General features: G+C 42.3%; 2 protein-coding genes across 2 annotated transcripts in view; both read right to left on the minus strand.

Annotated features, from left to right (window-relative positions):
- Positions 1 to 2,753: 2,753 nt before the first annotated feature.
- LOC134070350 (serine protease 33-like) lies at positions 2,754 to 7,003 on the minus strand. The gene is made up of 6 exons (XM_062526672.1): positions 6,881 to 7,003; positions 6,101 to 6,121; positions 5,512 to 5,674; positions 4,254 to 4,525; positions 3,854 to 4,008; positions 2,754 to 3,687 (listed from the first exon to the last, which is right to left on the minus strand). Exons 1-6 carry the CDS (start codon positions 6,933 to 6,935, stop codon positions 3,415 to 3,417), a joined length of 939 nt encoding a protein of 312 aa, XP_062382656.1. The 5' UTR covers positions 6,936 to 7,003; the 3' UTR covers positions 2,754 to 3,414.
- A 7,537-nt stretch (positions 7,004 to 14,540) lies between these two features.
- Positions 14,541 to 15,000, minus strand: part of zgc:123295 (uncharacterized protein LOC641564 homolog) — an 8,843-nt gene continuing 8,383 nt past the window's right edge. The window contains exon 6 of the mRNA XM_062526671.1: positions 14,541 to 15,000. This exon is cut by the window's right edge and continues 520 nt beyond it. The gene's annotated coding sequence lies outside the window, so the exon portion shown is untranslated.

The following is a 15,000-nucleotide window of genomic DNA, read 5'->3' on the forward strand; positions in this document are numbered from 1 at the left end:
TGTACATTTAGGGCTATAATGACACATTTTAAGAAAAATGAAGAATATATTTCACATATTGTCTATGTGATGTTATTTCATGAAGCAAGTATACAAACAGAATGTTATTTGTTTGAAGAAATTTGATTGTATAAGTATATTTAAAGGGATATTCCGCCATTTTTGGAAATACGCTCATTTTCCACCTCCCCTCGAGCAAAACAATCGATATTTACCTTGCTCCCGTTCATCCAGCCATTCTGTGAGTCTGGCGATACAACTTTTAGCTTCAGCCTAGCATAGATCATTGAATCGGATTAGACCATTAGCTTCTCGCCTGCTAGCTTCATGTTTAAAAGTGACCAAGATTTCTGGTAATTTTCCCATTTAAAACGTGTCTCCTCTCAAGTTAGAAAGTGCAATAAGACCAACTGAAAATGAAACCTGCCGTTTTTCTAGGCTGATTTGACATGGAACTTCACTCTCATCTGGCGTAATAATCAAGGCAACTTGCAAACGTACCATAGACGCAGTGATATCGTACGCAGCATCTGAAAATAGTCCCCATAGACAACAAGCAGTAGTAGTGCCAGTAGTTTGCAACACACACACTATACGCGCGCGCGCACACACACACACACACACACACACACACACACACACACAGAGATACTTTATTGATCCCCTCTGGGAAATAGCTCCTGCACACACAAAAACTCTCTCTCTCTCTCTCACACACACACATGTGCTGGTGTTTTGCTGAGCAAAAGGCTAATGAAGAATATCTCTCACACACACACACACACACACACACATTGTGTAGGCTAATGGCTAAAGGCTAATTAGGACAAAGAATTGCTAGTTACGAGGTGAACTTCTCAACGTTCATTCAGCCCTCTTATATCACAAACACACGTTGGCCCTTTCCGAAACCAGCCCCTAAACCCTAGTCCTACACACTTCCACTTCGTTTGCGCGTTCACGCGAGGGTCCGCCACATTGAGTATCATCCGAAACGAATTTTGGGTCGAGTGAAGTGCCTAGGGAGAGGGGCTACCACGCCTCCAGGAGCAAGTCTGCATGGATGCGGTCTTGAAACGCAGGTGCAACCGTTTTCAAGTGTTCGTGCAGCTCGTGAATCTCCCTGCCAGTTGTATTTTGGTCCGTATGACGGCATTTACAGACAAAAGCGTGATTTAAGCTACATTGTAACAACTCATGTTCAGTTTGATACTCAGTAAAAGGTGCAAGATCGTACAGAAGTAGGCTGTAATATTTAAACACATGTGCAGGTCGCATTTACAGCACTTTTATAATTTGATGTTAAATAAAGCATAAAATGCAACTCCTCACTCATAGTAATGAAAGGAGAGAAGATGGATGTATATCCTAATACATAAGGGTGTCCAGAACATCTTAATTGGCGTTTTCATATATATTGGCTTCATAATTTCTATGAAAACGAATATGACGTCAACTTCCTTCTCCCTTCAAGCGCATCCGAAATGTAGCGCTGTTTTAACCCCCTAACCCTTCAAATGCGAGTGTTCTCCGCACCCACGAGTGGACTTGAAAAGGAAGTTCACTCGCTAACCGAGTCGAAGTGAGTAGGGATCCGTTTCGGAAAGGGCCATACATACACATACACACTCACAAGGAAGATGTGCATTCATCTTTTATTTTTTTGGCCAGAAGACAAATTATAGACATGCCTCAAAAATATGTTTCTGTAGCATGAACATTCTGGCTTTATGAAACAGCTTAGAAGTGAACAGAAATTGTAGTCGTTTTTAAGGCAGTTTGTTCTTCAGATCATGTAGAGCAGTGGTCTCCCAACTAGTGGTCCCCAACCTCCAGCTGGTCATTTTAGTTGGTGTTGCTGGTCTACATTGCTGGTTTTTACTGGCCACGCCAGCTTATGTTGGTCATTCTAGCAAACCAGCTTGACCATCTTTGTCAAGCTTGACAGGCTGGTCACCAGCATGACCATCTTAAACCAGCTGTATCCCACACGACAGGCTGGTCACACCAGCACGACCAGCATCCTCAGATGGTCACGCCAGCATGTCTAGCTGGTGGCCTAACCAGCTACACCAGCAAAGACCAGCAATAGCTGGAAAAAAAACAGCAATGACCAGCTAAAACCAGCTACCTGCCTAAGCTGGTTTCTTGCTGTTTTTTTCAGCAGGGACATCAATACCATATACTATACACACACACACACACTCTATCACACATCAACACCTACTATACACACACACTCATACACACACACTCTTTCACACATCAACACCATATATACTACACACACACACTCACACATCAACACCATATACTATACACACACTCATACATCAACACCATATACTACACACACACTCACACATCAACACCATATACTATACACACACACACACACATCAACACTATCTACTATACACACACTCACACACATCAACACCATATACTATACACACACACACACACACACACACACTCTTTCACACATCAACACCATATACTATGCACACTCTCTTTCACACATCAACACCATATACTATACACACACACACATCAACACTATCTACTATACACACACTCACACACATCGACACCATATACTATACACACACACACACACTCTTTCACACATCAACACCATATACTATGCACACACTCTTTCACACATCAACACCATATACTATACACACACACACTCTTTCTCACATCAACACCATATGCTATACACACACACACACACTCACACATCAACACCATATACTATACACACACACACACACAACACCATATACTATACACACACTCTTTCACACATCAACACCATATACTATACACACACAAACACATACACACACTCTTTCACACATCAACACCATATACTACACACACACACTCTCTCTCACAGGGTGGATTTGTTTAATGCTCTGCCACAGCTACATGCATTCTCTCTGTAAAGGATATATATATACGTTCTACAGGATATATATATATACAGTATACGTTCTACAGCTTCCATTCGTGTCACACATGAAGATTTGACTGAAATACAGACTTGCCCAAATAAAAGACATACAGTATGAGGTTATATAAAGGCATATAAATTACAGTGCAATAACAGTTCAGATATAAATATTTAAATAAAAGATGAACAATCAGAGACTAAAAATTCTGTAAACATGACTGCCACGGTTCTGTTCTGAGAGACTACATTTCCCAGAATTCCATGTTCCCCTTCATATACATGCATGTACATAAGTCTTCATTTGTGTCTCCTTTTACATTCCAGGAAGAAGATGATGCCTTCATTTGGAGGAGTGGCCTGAGTAGAGAAGCCCCGCCCAGTATGTGGGAGGGGCCTGGGGAGAGCTGGCCAATCAGTGGAGGGGTGGGAGGGGCCTGTGGAGAGCTGGCCAATCAGTGGAGGAGTGGGAGTGTGAGCAGGAGGGGCAGTGTGAGCAGCAGGGGTGTGTGTGTGTGTGCGGCGTTGGTCTGCACCGTGATGCTGCTGATCTGGACGTATCCCGGCTGGTCGCTGGTGATGTGTGTGTTGATCCAGCTCTGGTACTGAGACACGCGCGCATACACACCCGGGTACTGGGCCTCCGCACAGCCGATACCGAAGCTCACCACGCCCACCCCCACCCACACCGAGCCCTGCTTACTCACCATCGCCCCGCCAGAGTCTCCCTGCAACACACACACACACACACACACACACACACACACACACACGTTAGAACACAATGACATGTTAGAACACACACTCTGTCCCAGTGTATGTAGTGTGTGTGTGTGTGTGTAGTGTGTGTGTGTGTAGAGTGTATGTAGTGTGTGTGTGTGTGTGTGTGCTCACCTGGCATGCATCCTTGCCCCCCTGTCCCAGGTACCCGGCGCAGATCATGTTGTTGTTGATGGTGATGGTGTAGCCCTTATAGGCCGCCGCACAGTCCGCCTGCGACACCACCGGGACCTCCACCTCCTGCAGCGTCCCTGGGGCAGGCAGCGGCTCTACACACACACACACACACGCACGCACACACACACACACACACACACACACACACACACACACACACACACATTTCAGATCAAAAGCATATGACACTTATTGAAATCTGGTGTGTTTGCAATTCCAGAGAGGGTGTTTGCAGGTGAATTAATACACATCTGCTTATGGAAGTGTGTGTGTGTGTGTGTGTGTGTGTGTGTGTGTGTGTGTGTGTGTGTGTGTGTGTGTGTGTGTGTGTGCTCACCCCCCATCCTGACGCTGCCCCACCCTGCTACCCAGGTGGGTGTGCCGACGCTGATGGTGCTGCCCCCGGAGGCCAGGCAGGCGGGGCGCACGCGGGCGGAGAAGCTGACGGAGGAGGCCAGGTGCAGCAGGGCCACGTCGTTATTGCTGCTCGTGTGGTTGTAGCTCGGGTGGAGGATCACCTCGGCAACGCTTCTCACCACCTGGTCGGAGCTGGACGTGGATTGGTTGTGCATCCCCAGGATCACCTGCAGACCTGACGTGGCTGTGTTGCTATGGAGATAATGAAGCACACACACACTTTACACACACACACTCCATTACGACTCATTTCATTTAGACACAGAAGTGTGTTTTCTACCGTTTATTCTTATTTGTTCATCCCGACCACAACAATCTCCGCCTTGGCGTTTCCCCTCGCCAAACAACACAGCAGCTCTCAAGAGTCAAGTTACAACTCAGTCAAGTTCAGTGAGACGCTGTGTGTGCACACAGTAGCCTAATCTGTAGTTTACAGTAGCCTAATCTGTAGTTTACAGTAGCCTAATCTGTACCTTACAGTAGCCTAATCTGTAGTTTACAGTAGCCTAATCTGTAGTTTACAGTAGCCTAGTCTGTAGTTTACAGTAGCCTAATCTGTAGTTTACAGTAGCCTAATCTGTAGTTTACAGTAGCCTAATCTGTACCTTACAGTAGCCTAATCTGTAGTTTACAGTAGCCTAATCTGTAGTTTACAGTAGCCTAGTCTGTAGTTTACAGTAGCCTAATCTGTACCTTACAGTAGCCTAGTCTGTAGTTTACAGTAGCCTAATCTGTAGTTTACAGTAGCCTAGTCTGTAGTTTACAGTAGCCTAATCTGTAGTTTACAGTAGCCTAATCCGTACAGCCTGCTTACTCATCTGTACATCTCATATGAAATGAAACATTCACCGACTCTTTGTTTACCCCACGTTCTCTCTCAAATGTGATGTCATAAAATCACTGTGATGTCATTGAGTTGCTGCTCTCTCGCTTTGAATGAAATGAATGTTCACGTTGCAGTGTTGTAGAGTAACAAAGTAATACTTCACTCGTACTCTTAGCCAATCAGAAATAGTTAAATAGCGTAGAGTGTTGTCTTATCCAATCAGAAATGGCTAAATAGTGTAGAGTGTTGTCTTATCCAATCAGAAATGGATAAATAGTGTAGAGTGTTGTCTTATCCAATCAGAAATGGCTAAATAGTGTAGAGTGTTGTGTAATGAGGCACTGAGGCGTACTCGTTTAAGCAGTGGGCGGCGGTCAGAACCCATTCCTTGTTGATGAGGGCTCCTCCGCAGAAGTGGCTTCCGTCACGTTGGAGACTGACCTGCCATGGCCACGCCCCCTCCGGTGCGTCTTCTCCGCCCACAATACGCGTGTTGAGGGGCGCCTGCCCGCACACTAGACAGGAAGAAGGAAACACTAAACTCACTCCTCATAATCACACTAAACTCACTCCTCATAGTCACACTAAACTCACTCCTCATAGTCACACTAAACTCACTCCTCATAGTCACATTAAACTCACTCCTCATAGTCACATTAAACTCACTCCTCATAATCACACTAAACTCCTAATAATCACACTTAACTCAAATTACATTATGTACTCATAAATACATACATTCTTGTACATACATGATGTGTAATGTAAGGGTTTATATTATATATATTAATAATGTATGTGTTTATGTGCGAACATAATGTTATGTATGTTTATTTGTATGCATAATGTTATGAATGTGTATGTTGTATGTGTTTATGTGTACATAATGTAATGAGTGTGTTTATGTATAAACAGTGTTACAGTATTAAATGTGCTCTCACCATCCAATTGTGCTGAAGTATCTGTAAAAAAGAGAAAAGGATTGAATGATTAAAGAATTAAAAGAGAGCGAAAGAGAGAGCGAGAGAGAGAGAGAGAGAGAGAGAGCGCGACCAGCTACACCTGTCTCTCCACTCAGGTGTGCTTCAAGATGAATCACAAAATTCCAGCACAGGTGGGTTCAATCAGACACACCCCTGATCCATATGACAACACTGGTGTGTGTGTGTGTGTGTGTGTGTGTGTGTGTGTGTGTGTGTGTGTAAGGTCAGGATTAATTGCAGGGTGGACATGAGATTAACCCTTCTACTTCTTTAACAAAGATACCTCATGTTATGTCATTCGCGCACACACACACACACACACACACACACACACACACACCCTGATGTTATACACAACATAATCTGCAGCCGCTGTGTAACCTACAGGGGCTATATGGCAGCTACGCATTAAATCTGCGTCACCTACAGCGGCTACGCATTAAATCTGCGTCACCTATAGGGGCTATATGGCAGCTACGCATTACATCTGCGTCACCCACACACACACACACAGATCAATAAACTACAGCATGACACAGAGCATACAGTACACACACACAGATCAATAAACTACAGCATGACGCAGGGCATATACAGTACACACACACACACACGCACACAGATAAGATAAATAAATAGATAGATAGATATACACCACACTGTATATATCATCAATACCATATACTACACACATACACACACACACACACACACACACACACACGCCGTATTTCCTACCTTGGGCTCCGAGGAGTAAGACCACGATCACACACACAGCGTTCCACACACTCATGCTGAAAGTCTCTCTAATTGAAGCGTCTCTGAAGCGTCTCTCTGTAGTGCTGTGTGTGTGTGTGTGTCTGTGTGACTGGTCTCATGGTGGCTGGGATGATGCGGGTCTCTTAAATATCTCACCTCAGGTGTGGCTCATGACAGACACACCTGTCTTCACACCCCTGCCAGCGTGTGTGTGTGTGTGTGTGTGTGTGTGTGTGTGTGTGTGTGCATCCTGCCTCTCACATGTCATCTGTCATACAGTACGTCAATAAGTCAATCACACGAAACCCCGCCCTCATAATCAAATCCTATGATGCACTCTGGTTCGCATGAAATTCTGTTATGTAATTGTGCGTGTTAATATGTGTGTGTTAATATGTGTGTGTTAATATGTGTGCATTAATACGTGTGTGTGTGTTAATATGTGTGTGTTAATACGTGTGTGTTAATATGTGTGTGTTAATATGTGTGTGTTAATATGTTTGTGTGTGTGTGTGTGTAATTGTGCATGTTAATATGTGTGCATTAATACGTGTGTGTTTTAATATGTGTGTGTTAATATGTGTGTGTTAATACGTGTGTGTTAATATGTTTGTGTGTGTGTGTGTGTAATTGTGCATGTTAATATGTGTGCATTAATACGTGTGTGTTAATATGTGTGTGTAATTGTGCGTGTTACTATGTGTACATGCATGTTAATATGTGTGCATTAATACGTGTGTGTTAATATGTGCATTAATACGTGCGTGTTAATATGTGTGCATTAATACGTGTGTGTTAATATGTGCATTAATACGTGCGTGTTAATATGTGTGCATTAATACGTGTGTGTTAATATGTGCATTAATACGTGTGTGTTAATATGTGCATTAATACGTGTGTGTTAATATGTGTATGTAATTGTGCGTGTTAATATGTGCACATTAATACGTGTGTGTTAATATGTGTGTGTAATTGTGATGTCATGAATATCTATGTGTAATTGTGTGTGCTGTTAATATGTCTTGGGCAACATACACAATTGTGCATAATATTATTTGTGCATTTATGTGTGAACTTGAGCAGTTATGCATTTGTTTATGTGAAATGTATTGTATGTGTTTATGTGTAAACATATTGTTATGTATTTGTTTGTGTGTCATGTATTGTATGTGTTTATTTTCATACTACATAATGTGTGTGTGTGTGTGTGTGTGTGTGTTTATTGGTATACATAATGTATGTACAAACATGTAAGCATTTATGTGTTTCATGTATGTTTGTGTTTATGTGTAAACATGATGTTATGTATTTGTTTATGTGCAATGTATTGTATGTGTTTATTTTCATACATAATGTGTATGTGTGTGTGTGTGTGTGTTTATTTGTATACATAATGTATGTATGTGTTTATGTGTAATGTGTGTTTATTTTCACACACAATGTGTGTGTGTGTATGTGTGTGTGCGTGTCTGTGTGTTTATTGGTATACATAATGTATGTACATGTAAGTGTTTATGTGTGTCATGTATGTATGTGTTTATGTGTGTGTGTGTGTGTGTGTGTGTGTGTGTAATGTGTGTTTATTTTCACACATAATGTGTGTGTGTGTGTGTATGTGTGTGCGTGTGTGTGTATATGTATGTGTTTATGTGTGTGTGTGTGTATGTGTGTCATGTATGTATGTATGTGTTTATATGTTTCATGTATGTGTGTGTGTGTGTGTGTGTGTGTGTGTGTGTGTTTGCGTGTGTATGCATGTGCGTGTGTGTGTGTTTATGTAGTGTTCTAGTACTAAATGCAAAAAAGAGAAGATGGGACAGATTGGGTGTGTGACTATGTTTAGTTGTGCTGTTGCCATGGCATCCATCACATCCTTTGTTGTTTCTACAGACAGACCCACACCAGCTACTCCTGTCAATCAGGTGTGTCAATCAGGTGTGCCTCAAGATTAATCGTTTCTCATATAAACCAGTCTCCACAACCTTATCATCTGTGTGTGTGTGTGTGTGTGTGTGTGTGTGTGTGTGTGTGTGTCCATCCTACCATTCACAGTGGTATCACAGTGTGTGTGTGTGTGTGTGTGTGTGTGTGTGTGTGTGTGTGTGTGTGTGTGTGTGTGTGAGAGAGAGAGAGAGAGAGAGAGAGAGAGAGAGAGAGAGAGAGAGAGTGTGTGTGTGTGTGTGTGTGTGTGTGTGTGTGTGTGAAACCCTGGAAGCAGTCTTGTTTTGATTTCTTTTCAGCATTTGTTTATAATGAAAACAAATGTGTGTGTGTGTGTGTGTATGACTAATTTTAGCAACTAAACCACAGATTCCTCTCGTTGGACACGCACGCACATACACACTTACGTCAATCAGTCCACCACCCCACATGGTACACACACAGACACATACACACACACACACACACATGTGCCGATTCTGATGACGGAAGAGGAAGAATAGAATTCCACAGAGATTGATTGACATGCTGTGTGACCAAACCCCAACCCAGGGCATCTGACTGTGTGTGTGTGTGTGTGCGTGTGCGTGTGTGTGTCCGTGTGTGCCTGACCCTGATAGAATAATAACTATTATAAATATTAGAATAACTACACAAACTAGACAAACTAACAAGTGATTCAGATTAAATGTTAAAATAAGTAGACAAACTAACAAGCGATTCAGATGAAATGTTAAAATAAGTAGACAAACTAACAAGCGATTCAGATGAAATGTTAAAATAAGTAGAACTCACGTGAGGGGTGGGGGGGGCACACTGTTGCCAACGCCATCTGATTGGGGGGGGGGCCGCATCAGTGTTCTAGAATAAAAACAAATCATGAAACAAACAATAAATACATATCTTCCTTTCAGAACTTACTTAAACTTGCCATACTTTAGGCAACAGGGTTAAAAAGCCATGACTTGAAAGTGGTCAGAAAGTCCAACTGTAAATGTGAAAATGTTTGAGTATGAGCAAAAGTTTATGAAGCATGAAGTGAAGTTTATTAGCATATTATGATGTCTGGAGGACAACCACCTTGAATGATGCACCTTTCCGTAAATACTGGATGTCTGAGCAGTTTCATTTTCCTTCTTTGTCATTTCACCCACATAAGAAATGAACAGGATACTGGTCAAATGTAAACCAACAATAACCAGAAAGCCTTTGCTAGTGTACAATAAGCCTGGTGAAATCAGTGCCTATGCTAGTGTACAATAAGCCTGGTGAAATCAGTTCCTATGCTAGTGTACAATAAGCCTGGTCAAATCAGTGCCTAGGTATGTAGAGTGTATGTAGTGTGTGTGTGTGTGTGTGTGTGTGTGTGTGTGGGTTAGTGTACAATAAGCCTGGTCAAATCACTGCAGTTACAGTATGTTGAGCAGAGGGTCGAAACAAGCCGTGATCACTGTCAATAGACGATCGATCATAATCTTTAAAAGGCAGACATTCTCCTTCAGAATCAGAATATGTGAATAACAGACCCAAGACCTCATCACACGAGAACAGTCTTCTACGTGCAGTTTGTAGCCTAATGACGGGGCTAGTTTGTGAAAACTTTGTGCCGCGAATTTGTGCTTGAATCGAAGCTCTGGATGTCTTGCAACTAGCGGTGGAGAGTAAGCTACAAATGAGATTTGTCACCGTATTTCTACCGTCTGTTTTAATCCATGTCCAATTAACCAATTAAAAAATACCCTCAAGGGCCGATTTCCGTTATTGTTGTGACAGAAAGTTGCGGGCGGAACGTGGTACACAATTGCTAATTGGCGTTGTTGTCACGAGCCTGAGCTACAGTATGGTAGCCTGAGAGTTAAAAATATGAAACGCATGAGAGAAGAAACGTGCGGCCCGCACTACACCAAGCAACGATTTCAGGCAGAGGGGCGCACTACACCAAGCAACGATTTCAGGCAGGGAACCGCACTAGCCTACACCAAGCTACGATTTCAGGCAGAGGGCCGTAAAATATCGGTCCGCGGGGTGTGAGTTTGAGGCCTATGAACTACACAAACTAACAAGCGATTTAGATTAAATATTAGACTGTGTGATTAATATTAGTGATTAAAAACTGTTTCAATGAAATGCTTAAATGTTATACTTTGGTAGTGATTATTAACTATTCAAATGTAGTATTTAGATATTAGACTTCGTAATGATTAAAGACAAGACTTGCTGGTCCAAATCTGGGAGGTGCCGAAGTGTGTTCTGCCACGAATGAACTTATTTATTTATTTATTTATTTACTTATTTATTCAGATTTATAATAAAAAATAAATGTGTATGTGTGAGTATGGCAGGATTTAATTCTAAACCAAATCCTCTTGTTGGGTGGGACACACACACACATGCCACTTATGATGACGGCAGTGGAAGAGCAGAATTCCACAGAGGCTGATCATCTCGTTCTTTGTGTTTTGTGGGCGTCGCTGGCCCAATTCATACATGTGATGTCACAACTACTGGCTGGCGAGCAAGCTCATCATTCTCCAGGAACAAACCCCAGTAAACTAATCAAGGTGTGTGTGTGTGTGTGTGTGTGTGTGTGTGTGTGTGTGCGTACGTGCGTGCGTGTGTGTGTGTGGTTGGTTGAGCACCTCAAACCTTGGCTGCAGTTTTGTTTTGATTTCTTTTCAGCGTTTGTTTATAATGAAAACAAATGTGTGTATGTGTGTGTGTGTGTGTGTGTGTGTGTGTGTGTGTGTGTGTGTGTGTGACAGGATTTAATTTTAGCAGCTAAACCACAGATTCCTGGGACACACACACATACACATATATACACATACACACACACACATGACAATTATGACGGCAGAGGTAGAACAGAATTCCACAGAGATCATCGTCCTTTGTGTTTCGTGGGAGTCGCTGGTGATGTGTGACCAACCCCCAGACCAGGACATCTGTGTGTGTGTGTGTGTGTGTGTGTGTGTGTGTGTGACAGTATAGGGTTAGGAGAAGGAATAAAACCCAACAAAACACAGCTGTGTGTGTGTGTGAGTGTGTGTGTGTGAGTGTGTGTGTGTGTGAGTGTATGTGTGTGTGTGTGTGTGTGTGTGTGCGCTTGTGTTCTCATTTCAGGAGAATTGAGAGGTTTTGCCTGTTGTGTGTGTGTTTTTGGATTTGTGTGTAGAGTTCTGAGAGTAAGAGGCTACTGCTTAGGGCTTGGAGCTTGTAGCCGTAGGGTTGCTATTCTATCCCCAACCAGCAGGAGAAATGTGGGCGGGGGGGGGGGGGGTTGAGCACTGCTCTCCCATGCCCACATCCAGGGCTGAAGTGCCCTTGAGCAAAGCACCTAACCCCTCACACACACACACACACACACACACACATACACACTTGAGCAAGGCACCTAACCCCAAACACACACACACACACACACACACACACACACACACACACACATACACACACACACACACACATCTTCATCAGAGTCCTGATCGTCATGGAGATCGATAAATACTACATCTTCATCAGAGTCCTGATCGTCATGGAGATCAATAAATACTACATCTTCCTCTAACACACTATCTGTCCTGGCCTGGTTGCACACACACACACACACACACACTCATACACTATCTGTCCTGGCCTGGTTGCACCAGATCGCGGCATAACTGCAGAAGCACGGAGAACCTGCCTTTGTCTTCTGAGTATATATACTTCCTGATGTGCTTGCCAATGATTGGATGGCGCTCAGTAAAGTAACGAGTGTGTACACGTGTGAGGAGAGAGTGCAATACTGGTGAATTAGTGCAATACTGGTGAATTAGTGCATTACTGGTGAATTAGTGCATTACTGGTGAATTAGTGCATTACTGGTGAATTAGTGCAGGAAATTGAAAACTGTGTCAAACACTAAGCCTTAGAGCACGGTTTGGCAGACTTGGTGTGGGGTCATGGTGTTAGACAGACATGTTTAGAAAATTGTTCAACAAGCAAAGATTTAGTGTTAATACTGTTGAAAAAAAACTGTGTGTGTGTGTGTGTGGGGGGGGGGGGGGGGTATGATGGAGCATAGACTGTCTCCTAGCTATCCTGCAAACTGCAAACTATGGTTTAGTCTCCTTAAACCATGTCAGTTTCAAGATTAAACTAACATGCAGTAAATGCGCCCTCTAGTGGGTGATTTGAATTTCCTTGAAGACACAGAAATTAAGATCAAGGTAAAACTCAGCAGCAGGTTAAACCACAGGTACATATGACACAGCAATGGAGCTGAAGTCGTCATGTGACTTTTTGTGTCCACGGTAAGTTTACGTAAAACCATTTTCAACTCTAAAAAGGGGATAACCGAGTGACAGAGCAATTGCCCCTTTCACTGTAGAGAATAATTTGTTCCCTGTTAAGATTTGTTTATTTATTTTTAGCACACAACATCGATGGTGCAAGGAGGGAAGGGGCACTTGGCACTTTAAAGGGGTGGAGCTCTAATGGGGCATTATGCATTAAAGGGGTGGAGCTCTAATGGGGCATTATGTATTAAAGGGGTGGAGCTCTAATGGGGCATTATGCATTAAAGGGTTAAAGGGGTGGAGCTCTAATGGGGCATTATGCATTAAAGGGTTAAAGGGGTGGAGCTCTAATGGGGCATTATGCATTAAAGGGGTGGAGCTCTAATGGGGCATTATGCATTAAAGGGTTAAAGGGGTGGAGCTCTAATGGGGCATTATGCATTAAAGGGTTAAAGGGGTGGAGCTCTAATGGGGGATTATGCATTAAAGGGTTAAAGGGGTGGAGCTCTAAGGGGGCATTATGCATTAAAGGGTTAAAGGGGTGGAGCTCTAATGGGGCATTATGCATTAAAGGGGTGGAGCTCTAATGGGGCATTATGCATTAAAGGGTTAAAGGGGTGGAGCTCTAATGGGGCATTATGCATTAAAGGGTTAAAGGGGTGGAGCTCTAATGGGGCATTATGCATTAAAGGGTTAAAGGGGTGGAGCTCTAATGGGGCATTATGCATTAAAGGGTTAAAGGGGTGGAGCTCTAAGGGGGCATTATGCATTAAAGGGGTGGAGCTCTAATGGGGCATTATGCATTAAAGGGTTAAAGGGGTGGAGCTCTAATGGGGCATTATGCATTAAAGGGTTAAAGGGGTGGAGCTCTAATGGGGCATTATGCATTAAAGGGGTGGAGCTCTAATGGGGCATTATGCATTAAAGGGTTAAAGGGGTGGAGCTCTAATGGGGCATTATGCATTAAAGGGGTGGAGCTCTAATGGGGCATTATGAGATAAAGTACAGAAATAATCCAAATTAATTACAAACTGAAACATCAGGAGATAAAATACAAATGTAGTCAACAATGGATGGAAAATGTGATCGATAGTACAGAAGAACAGATATAATCAACGTTAATTAGGAAATGATCAACGTTAATTAGGAAATTTGAACAAAGTTTTGCAAAAACCTCATTTGCCTTTTAGTGAACAAATTGTTATATTTTAATTGTATTTTATTTATTTATTTATCTATCTATCTATCATGTTATTGGTTGTGGTTTGAATAGGGGGGTTGGGGAGGACATTTTATTTTGAGGGTTAGAGTTAGGGGTTTACGTTTTCTGTATAAGTAACATGTTATCAGTTTAGTGATTCTGATGCCGTATAAAATGACTGAGCTCATCAATAGAATCTTTCCTCGAAAACTTGCTGTTAATTTCATTCATTTTAATGGCCTTGCACAGAAATACATTCAACATGCGGGAAAAACCCGTAAAAAGCAAATCAACCTTCAGTATACTGGTAATACATTAGCATTGCACATACATAGCACTAGTAAAGTATACTGATAACACACTTAATATTGCACATGGCACTAGTAAAAGTGAAACATACACGATCAGTACAACAATCAATCAATCAATCAAATCCTAAATGTTGGGAGGATTGCCCTATATGTAGGGACACTAGAGAGCCGAGCATGACGGGTACATGCAGCCAGTATAGTGTGTACAGTAGTGCTGAAGTTATATATACAGTACATATGAAATAACAATATAGTATAGCAGAACATTATACAAGAGTATTACAATATACTCTTGATATATTTATTGTGCATTTTCATGGCACTGACACATTGTAAATCTACTGAAAACATATCAAAAGTATATTT

The sequence above is a fragment of the Sardina pilchardus genome, chromosome 22 (assembly GCF_963854185.1).
Source record: "Sardina pilchardus chromosome 22, fSarPil1.1, whole genome shotgun sequence".
Classification (NCBI taxonomy): Eukaryota; Metazoa; Chordata; class Actinopteri; order Clupeiformes; family Clupeidae; genus Sardina; species Sardina pilchardus.